General features: G+C 42.9%; 2 protein-coding genes across 3 annotated transcripts in view; one reads left to right on the top strand and one right to left on the bottom strand.

Moving 5' to 3' along the window:
• GOLT1B (golgi transport 1B) overlaps nt 1-5,934 on the bottom strand; it is a 15,865-nt gene extending 9,931 nt beyond the window's left edge. Inside the window, exon 1 of the mRNA XM_010855943.1 lies at nt 5,761-5,934. Within this exon, the coding sequence (XP_010854245.1) occupies nt 5,761-5,785 (25 nt within the window). The 5' untranslated portion in view covers nt 5,786-5,934. The remainder of the gene's footprint in view (nt 1-5,760) is intronic.
• A 112-nt stretch (nt 5,935-6,046) lies between these two features.
• Nucleotides 6,047-10,115, top strand: part of RECQL (RecQ helicase-like) — a 32,739-nt gene continuing 28,670 nt past the window's right edge. Inside the window, exons 1-2 of one of the 2 annotated variants that reach the window (XM_010855939.1) lie at nt 6,047-6,144; nt 9,701-9,748. In XM_010855939.1, the coding sequence (XP_010854241.1) occupies nt 9,733-9,748 (16 nt within the window). In that variant the 5' untranslated portion in view covers nt 6,047-6,144; nt 9,701-9,732. The remainder of the gene's footprint in view (nt 6,145-9,700; nt 9,749-10,115) is intronic. The other variant, XM_010855940.1, reaches the window with a different exon arrangement.

Here is a 10,115-nt window from a genome sequence, read left to right as displayed (position 1 = left end):
TGTTGAGCTTTAAGCCAACTTTTTTTCACTCTCCTCTTTCACCTTCATCAAGAGGCTTTTTAGTTCCTCTTCACTTTCTGCCATAAGGGTGGTGTCATCTGCATATCTGAGGTTATTGACATTTCTCCCGGCAATCTTGATTCCAGCTTGTGTTTCTTCCAGTCCAGCGTTTCTCATGATGTACTCTGCATATAAGTTAAATAAGCAGGGTGACAATATACAGCCTTGATGCACTCCTTTTCCTATTTGGAACCAGTCTATTGTTCCATGTCCAGTTCTAACTTGTCCAGGTCCAGTTCCATGTCCAGGTCAGTTGCTTCCTGACCTGCATACAAATTTCTCAAGAGGCAGATCAGGTGGTCTGGTATTCCCATCTCTTTCAGAATTTTCCACAGTTTATTGTGATCCACACAGTCAAAGGTTTTGGCATAGTCAATAAAGCAGAAATAGATGTTCTTCTGGAACTCTCTTGCTTTTTCCATGATCCAGTGGATGTTGGCAATTTGATCTCTGGTTCCTCTGCCTTTTCTAAAACCAGCTTGAACATCAGGAAGTTCACGGTTACTTAAATACAACCCATTTCTATTTTTTTCACAAGTTGTCCTAACGATAACATAGACATGTTGAGATGTTTGTTCTTCAGAAAGGAAGTTATATGGCAACAAACATACTATATGCTGAGAATTTACCATGAATTGGCCTTTATGAAGTGCTTCACATCTCTTACTGAACTTAATTCTCCCAGTAATATTGCAAGGTAGGTATCATTACAGTATCTTAGAGACGGAGGAAACTGAGGTTTAGAGAATTGACTTCATTTGCCCAAAGTCACACACCTGGTTAAGCATTTGAACTCAGGTCTATTCGAATCCAAAGTCCCTGTGCTTAACCATCATGCCATACTGCTTCCCAAAGGATCCCCCTCCCCCCAGTTAAATACATCAGATTAAATGAAACTCAAGGGTATTGGGGTATGCTGAACTTCTGGGAGAAGCATCTTTAGGTGATTTAAGTTTAATATAATCAGCTTGTTACTAACATAATGTCAGGTATGTTATTAAAAACTGCAGTGAAAAAGAAAGACCGTGTATATGGTTTTACATTTAACGAATGAAAGTGAAAGTGACATTGCTCAGTCGTGTCCGACTCTTTGCAACCCCATGGACTGTAGCCTCCCAGGCTCCTCCATCCATGGGATTTTCCAGGCAAGAGTACTGGAGTGGGCTGCCATTTCCTTCTCTAGGGGATCTTCCCGACCCAGGGATCGATCCTGCATTGCAGACAGACGCTTTACTGTCTGAGCCATGAGATGTCTAAACAAATGTCCTAATTCCTTTGGCAAAACTGGGGGGTTAAAAAGTATTACTGGCTCCATGTTTCATGTGGGCAACTTAAGACTCAGATTAGTAACTCATCCTTGATCACAGAATCGGCAAATATGGGTGTGTGTGGAGGGGGACGGGTGCTGAGTGGGAGGGCAGTGTGTGGGGTTTGGCTGGAATTCAAATCTAGTCTTGAGGCTCCACAGCTTATAACTATATCACGGGAACCGAAACATTCCACTGCTTTACCCAGTACAGTCCAGTAAGAGTGGGTTGCCGCTAACATTTCTGCCGAAACACCGGCAGGTTATTGCCATATAGTCCCTAATTTGAATGTGCCAAAGACTCAAACTGGCCTCGCTGTTCAGCATGAACAGCATGTTTATTTTACTGGGTTTGATTCTGATGGTGAGAGGGCAGCTCCAAGTAGTGCTTTAATAACCAGAGGGCTTGTGAATACATAGGCTTAGGGAAGAACTGGAGGGGAGAAAATGGAACAGCGAAGCAGTTTGAGCCTTTTGACCCATTCACATGAGCGACTATTTGGCAATAACCTGCTACTGTTTTGGCAAAAATGTTAGAGGCAACCCTCTCTTGCTGGACTGCACTGGGTAAAGCAGTGGAATGTTTCAGTTCCCAAGTTATAGTTATAAACTGTGGAGCCTCAAAACTAGATTTGAATTCTAGCCAAACCCCACCCACTCCCCTCCCACCCAACACCCGTCCCCCTCCATACACACACATCTGCCGTTTCTGTGATTAAGGATGAGTTACTAATCTGAGTCTTAAGTTGCCCACATGGGATGGGAATACCAGACTACCTGACCTGCCTCCTGAGAAATCCGTATGCAGGTCAAGAAGCAACAGTTAGAACTGGACATGGAACAACAGACTGGTTCCAAATCAGAAAAGGAGTATGTCAAGGCTGTATATTGTCACCCTGCTTATTTAACTTATATGCAGAGTACATCATGGGAAACACTGGACTGGATAAAGCACAAGCTGGAATCAAGATTGCTGGGAGAAATATCAGTAACCTCAGATATGCAGATGACACCACCCTTATGGAAGAAAGTGAAGAAGAACTAAAGAGCCTCTTGATGAAAGTGAAAGAGAGTGAAAAAGTTGGCTTAAAGCTCAACATTCAGAAAACTAAGATCATGGCATCTGGTCCCATCATTTCATGGCAAATAGATGGGGAAACAATGGAAGTAGTTACAGACTTTATTTTCTTGGGCTCCAAAATCACTGCAGATGGTGACTGCAGCCACGAAATTAAAAGACGCTTGCTCTTTGGAAGAAAAGTTATGACCAACCTAGACAGCATATTAAAAAGCAGAGATATTACTTTGCCAACAAAGGTCCATCTAGTCAAAGGTATGGTTTTTCCAGTAGTCATGTATGGATGTGAGAGTTGGACTAAAGAAAGCTGAGTGCCAAAGAACTGATGCTTTTGAACTGTGGTGTTGGAGAAGACTCTCAAGAGTCCCTTGGACTGCAAGGAGATCCAACCAGTCAATCCTAAAGGGAATCAGTTGAATATTCATTGGAAGGACTGATGCTGAAGCTGAAACTCCAATCCTCTGGCCATATGATGAGAAGAACTGACTCATCTGAAAAGACCCTGATGCTGGGAAAGACTGAATGCAGGAGGAGAAGGGGACGACAGAGGATGAGATGGTTGGATGGCATCACTGACTCAATGGACATGAGTTTGAGTAAGCTCTCAGAGTTGGTGATGGACAGGGAAGCCTGGCGTGCTGCAGTCCATGGGGTTGCAAAGAGTCGGACACGACTGAGCAACTGAACTGACTGAAAATAAATGTATTTTCTTGTGCATTATTAAAATTTCATTCTTCTTGCCCATGTGCATGCATGCATGTGCACATGCACACAGATATGTGTATTTTTAAAGCACAATCTAATTTAAAAAATCTAATAAAAGTAATTTATCTAAAATCAAAAGCTTATTGTAGAAATTAGATAAGTAGAGATATTCTTAGTCCAATGACAATCACCTTAGCACTTTGATTTCTTATTTAAGACATTTCAAGGAAGCGCTGTCTATGCCCTTTCAAAAAGAGAAAATGTTATAATAAAAACTCAACTCAACATCATGGTAGAATTTAGGCAATGTTACATAATGAAGTAAAGCTTTAGAGGTAGCATGGCAACTGCCCCACTCCAGCCTCCTCAATAAATTTTGTGGGTTTTTTGCGGGGCAGGGTACTGGAAGGGATTATAGAATTCCCTTAAAAAGTCATGAACTGCTTTTTTACTATGACTAGTACTTGATCACTGTCTCCCAGAATGGGGATCCCAGACTAATCTTGGTAAGTCACTTGAATGATGGCCAATTCCTACAGTTGAACACACACACAAACACCAGTTGAAATCCAAAGAGCTTTTGGTCCACTAATCATTTTGTATTCTCATCCATTATCTATTTAAAATATTCAGCAAATGAGCAGCAAAGAGTTTAATTTCCTCCTCTTCATCACTGTAATGAAGTGAGGAGAATGCTGCCTATTCTGCCCATATTCCAACCCAACCCCCTCGTTCTGGTTTTTGGAAGGATGTAAATTAGGAGAATCTATATGCACAGGGTAAGTAAATAATATATATATGTAATAATCACAGACTCAGACAGGAGTATTAACAGATAGGAAAACTACGCAAAGATCAAGTACCTCCTCTGAGTAATTAGTAGTACTATTAGAAATAAATTCTAGCAATTTATGTGTAGTATTCTGCTAAATTCTGGGTTTCAGTCAAGAGGACCAGAGTTCTGCCTCATAACAAAAATAGGCTCTGAATATTCTACCCAATCTCTCAAAAAATCAATGCATAATTCTAAAGAATAAATATCTACTGTTGAAACTATTTTTTGCTATGGGAAAATTTCATCCCTCTAAGATAGATTTCAAATAAACTTAACATCAAGTCTTCTTAGATGCTAGCAGGATACAGTGAAAAGAACAAAGATTTTTGAGCCTGCAGACCTGGGATCAAGTCTTGTTTCTCTTGCTTTCCTCATGATTATACACTGGATTTCTTTTGAGCCTTCTTTAATTTATACAAGAGATATATTCTTCTTTGCTTTACAAGGCTTTTAGAACTAAAGAAAACATTTTACATGAAAGCACATGGTAAACTGATATGAGATGCTTTTAGATAATAGGTAGTTTTATTATAACACTAAACCAAACCAAACCAAAACAAAAAAACCAACCCAAACATAAAAACCTAGAAACAGAAAAGGACTCTATATCTGATCAGAACAGATACACCAAAATGGGCACTCACAGTGCAGACCCAGTTCAATCTGAGGAAGGGAGGGACCCTTCCTGGGGTGGCAGTGTGTGCAGGAGTTATAAGAAGCTTGGTGAAGTTCAACTTAGTCAAGACTTGAATCCAAACCTTACGACTTCACTTTAAAATAAGCCATTTTTAAAGGAAGTTCTATTTTTTATTCCAACAGACTGTTAAATTCTTAAAAATCTTTAAAATTCAAGTAAGTTATACAGAAAAAAAAAAAAAGGCATGGCAGATAAAGTGAGATTAAAAAGACTATCACTACCATCAAAAGACAGGAAGCACAGGGGTGGCAGATACGTAAATACAAAATTATTAACACTGACAAAAAGGGGTAGAAAACTACCCCTTTTATATTTTATATTGAAAGGGAAATTTTATATTGAAAGGAAACAGACAGCAATATGAATCTTAGAGATAAGATAGGCTGGAGAACTCAGTGGCAGACAGAAAGATGCTAAAATAATAAAACATACCGCAAAGCACAAAATACAATATTAACGAAAGAAGTCGTTTAACTGAACACAAAGTTTACGATTGGGAAGACAGCAGCCGATAGAAAAGTGAAGCTATTTCAAGGGATTTTTAAAAGGTTGCTTCCACTGGTGGCAAAAAGCAAATACTCAAAATATTTAAGCGTAAGCACATTTCCAAAAAGAGCCTATCATGGATGACATTTAAAACACGGCCTCCAAACCACCAGCAGTAACTTGTAGAGGACCCCAAGTATGTCAAGTGCAAAAATATCCCCAAGAGTGGGCCGCTGGCATCGCGCATCAAACTTTCTCTAGCGGCCGCCCGCAGGAACAAAGCGCCCATCTTCCTGAGAGTGAGAGCGGCGCGACCCCCGCGCGCTCGGCGAAAGCTCCCCTTCCCCAGCTCGGGCGTCTCCCCAGACCCCACTGACTCTCCCCTCCCGCCAGGTCCGCAGCCGCAAGTCCAGCACCCGGCTCCTCCAGGAAGCCCTCCAGGGTCCCGCAGTCCTAGCTGAGTATTGCAGGCCACCGCCCCCATCGCGGAGCTTCATTCATTGACCCGGGCAGGCAAAGGGGAAGGCGGGCGAGACCCAGACCGAGGAAGGTGTGTGCGGGGCTTGAGGCGGGGCCTCGGGGCAGGTGCTTACTCTGTGTGTCCGTTAACGAGATCATGGCTGCAGAGGTGAGGGCGGCGGCAACAGCACCTCGGAGCGCCCTGGGTGTGGAGCGAAGTGGAGAGAACGAAGCCGGGAAGCAGCCCAGGCGAGAGCCGCCACGTCTTCCGGAAACACGCAGCCGCCCCCACTCTAGGTTCAAACCCGCTTCCTATTGGCTAGACCTGCTCCCAACATCAACCAATAATCTCTGGTCTTGTTCAGTGACGCACATGGTGGCCACACCCCTTGACCATTTAGAGAAGGGTAGTACCTGCAATTGGTTGAGAAGACCGACCCGGAAGGGTGAGTGCCTCCGGCTGGAGAGAAAGGAAAGCCTGGTGGCGGGAAGTTTTTATTGGAGTGCGGCTGAAACGGGTAAGTGGTAGACCTGAGTCAGGGGGGTCTTGGGGTCGGAGATCGAGGAGGGGGAATGTTTTTCTTAACCTCACTGGAGAGAGGTTCTGGGGTAACTCCTGTTACCTCTTTGAAAGAGCTAACATTCCTTTTCCTGGCAGATGGGGAAGGCCGGCTCACTTCCTTCCACCAATACGTTGGAGAGGGAGAAACAGGGGTCCTCGCCCCTCTAACGGAACTCTCCATCATCGCCCAGTTCTAATGGAACTCGGGCCTTTAGGGGCACGTTCCACTGCGGGTCGGTCTCTTTATCACCAGCTTTTTCCAGGCAGGAGACTCGGTCACCAAAGCCTTTTATTTGCAACCACTGTTTATTGGGAAAAGCCAGAGGGGACGCCTAAGCGTGACGGAGAGTTTTATTAAATTGCTGTTGCAGCCAAACCCAGGTGGCGGAAAGAGTGTGTGTGTGTGTGTGTGTGTGATTTAGCTTCTGGTACTTGGTGTCAAGTCCCTGATGCCGGGAAAGATTGAGGGCAGTAGAAGAGGGCTTCAGAGGATGAGATGACTGGACGGCATCACCAATGAACTTGGGCAAACTCTGGGAGATGGTGAGGGACAAGGAGGCCTGGCGTGCTGCAGTCCATAGGATCGCAAAGAGTCAGATATGACTGGGCGACTGAACAACAGCAACACTTGATGTCAAGCGTGCATGACTGACATGAGACCTTGTAAAGTATTTCCGAAGGATGCTGTCAAAAGTTCAGATATAGCAGAAGTAAAACCACTGAATCATGGAAGTAGTAATTAGTAAAGGTTCATTGTATATACACCAAAAAGACAGTTTGACAACCAAGAGCACTCAAATCGAAACATGGAATTAGGCTCAGGGCTATATAGTTAATACAAAGCAGCTTGTTTAGTAAGAGGGCTGCTGCTGTTGCTAAGTCACTTCAGTCGTGTCCGACTCTGTGCGACCCCATAGACGGCAGCCCACCAGGCTCCCCCGTCCCTGGGATTCTCCAGGCAAGAACACTGGAGTGGGTTGCCATTTCTTTCTCCGGTGCATAAAAGTGAAAAGTGAAAGTGAAGTCGCTCAGTTGTGTCCGACCCTCAGCGACCCCATGGACTGCAGCCTACCAGGCTCCTCCTCCATGGGATTTTCCAGGCAAGAGTACTAGAGTGGGGTGCCATTGCCTTCTCTGAGTAAGAGGGCATTGATTGTTTATTCTTCACACTGATTGGTTATATTAACATTTTCTTAAAAGATGGAGAATTGGTTAGTGGTTACCTCATAGCAATCTTGGGAAACAGTGGAAGTTTTGCTTCTGATTTCCAGAGGCAGAAAGGCGAAGTGCCCCAGGTCAAGTTAGTCTTTCAAAATAAGCTAAATTAAGCTTTGTTTGTCTGGCTATGTTGGTTTTGTCTGCCCAGGGAATTTTCAAGGCTGATCTCCCTTTGTTTTGGATTTTAAACAATGTCTAGGTATACTTCTGACAGACCTGCTATACATAGCTCATTAATTTTTGAACATATTTTACATTCAGCTAGGTTTTGCTATTAAATCACATCATTTGGGGAAGGAGTTTATAAGCAGTTTTTAAAAAATGATATAATCAAAGGAGTTGTTTAAAATAGTGGGAGGAAATGGTTGTAGAGTTGTAGACTACATTCTTTCATAAGAGTGGAGAAAGCTTCTGCTCTCAATCTCAGCAAACCTGTGTGCCTGGATGCTAAGTCCCTTCAGTTCAGTTCAGTCGCTCAGTCGTGTCCGACTCTTTGCGACCCCATGAATCACAGCACACCAGGCCTCCCTGTCCATCACCAACTCCCAGAGTTCATTCAAACTCACGTCCATTGAGTCGGTGATGCCATCCAGCCATCTCATCCTCTGTCGTCCCCTTTTCCTGCTGCCCCCAATCCCTCCCAGCATCAGAGTCTTTTCCAATGAGTCAACTCTTTGCATGAGGTGGCCAAAGTACTGGAGTTTCAGCTTTAGCATCATTCCTTCCAAAGAACACCCAGGGCTGATCTCCTTCAGTTGTGTCCAACTCTTTGTGACCCATGGACCATAGCCCATCAGGCTTCTCTGTCCATGGGATTCTCCAGGCAAGAGTACTGGAGTGGGTTGCCATGCTGTCCTCCTGGGGATCTTCCCGACCCAGGGATTGAATCTGTGTCTCTTACATCTCTTGTACTGGCACTAGTGCCACCCTGAGCCTTCACTATATGCAAGGCATTTTACTAGGCTACGTGGATATAGAGCTGAAGAGACTCAATCTCTACCCTACTGGAGAATCTTACAGTCCAGGTGAAGGAAGGTGAAGGTGAAGTCGCTCAGTCGTGTCCGACTCTTTGTGACCCCATGGACTGTAGCCTACCAGGCTTCTCCGTCCATGGGATTCTCCAGGCAAGAATACTGGAGTTAATAATGGAGTTACCATTTCCTTCTCCAGGGGATCTTCCCGACCCAGGGATCAAACCCAGATCTCCTGCATTGGAGGCAGACGCTTTAACGTCTGAGCCACCAGGGAAGCCCTACAGTCCAGAGAAGGAGAATTATATTTCCATGAAATGGTGAAGGCATGTTCATGTAGATAAAGAATTAGAAGTCCTTGGTTTACTCCTCTACTTAAATATCTTTTAGTGTTGTGACTCTTTCAAGCTTCTTAGCAAGTCACAGAAGACCCTACCTATTTTTCCAGCCTAGTGGTGGCTTTAGAATTCTACATGAGGCAGGGCATAGGGTGAGCAATTTGAGTAAGGGTAGGATGCTGCTGAAGCTACCTTCGGAGAACATTGGCTTAGTTTCAGAAAATGTTGGTTGTCCATTTCAGAGTTGGAAAAGGTGTTCTTGGAGATTATGGATAAGCTAAATAAAGTTCCTACCCTCCAGGCTCACACCTCCTTTCACTTGCTCGTGTGTACTCTTAAGTTTTAACCATTCAGAAATATTTCTTAATACAAACCAGGTTTTCCCCCATTTCTGAACTCTTTGTGTTCTCTCCATCCGAAATCTCATCCCTCCATGGAATACCAATTCCTCTTTTAAAACTGAGCCTAAATTGTAACCCTGTAGAGCAAATATTCAGTAAAACATTAAATGAATAATTTACTTTGTTAATGGGTTTTGCTTCATCTGGGATATTTTAATCTATCCAACTTGCTATTTGTAAAATATGTTCCACCATCCCAATTTTACAGATAGGGAAAGTGGCTGAGAGGAACAGATTGTTTTAAGTTTGCTAAAATCACACACAATAATGTAATGGTAAAGCTGTTTAACCTCTACGCTTTGCTCTTTTTTTGCAACTTCACTAAGTATTTGCTGGGTGTTTGTTAACTGTTTTTGGTGTCATACTTGTTGTATTTGTGTGACTTTGGTTACTTCTCTGAAATCTAGAGAATTCTCCATAAACAGTAGAGTAGGAAGAGCCATGTAGTATTGTTGAAAGGTCGCTGCAGTATATAATTTACTTTCTAACAGTTTTTGTGCTCAGTAATGACAGATTATCATTGAGCATTATCAACAGTACTGTTTTTAAAAAAAATGTTGCTCTGATTTTTCTTTCACTTTTAGGGAGAAATTTGGCTTTCCAGTTCAACTTCACAATGGCATCCATTTCAGGTTAGTGGAGATTATTCTATTTTGTGGTTCATTCTGTTCTCTTTCTAACTGTGTGTTTTTCTCTGTCCCTTCCCCTCAGTTTTACTGTGAGTCTTAAACTACTTTTAAAAAAAGTTTTAGTAGGAATAAATAAAAATAAATTTAGAAAATATTAGTCTTAATAATTCTGATTATAGATATTTTTCCATATTTGTTTTTATTGTTGTAAAATATATTTAAACTTATCGTTTAGCTACTTTTAAGCAGACAATCAAGAGCATTGCATGCCTGGCGTTACGTGCATCTGCATTGTGTGCAACCTTTGCCAGTATCCATCTCCAGAACTTTTCATCACTCCCCACTGAATGCCAAGAGTAGGTGCCTGGAA

This window comes from Bison bison, unplaced genomic scaffold, assembly GCF_000754665.1.
Source record: "Bison bison bison isolate TAMUID 2011002044 unplaced genomic scaffold, Bison_UMD1.0 scf7180017864370, whole genome shotgun sequence".
Classification (NCBI taxonomy): domain Eukaryota; kingdom Metazoa; phylum Chordata; class Mammalia; order Artiodactyla; family Bovidae; genus Bison; species Bison bison.
This window is presented reverse-complemented; position numbering and strand designations above follow the sequence as displayed.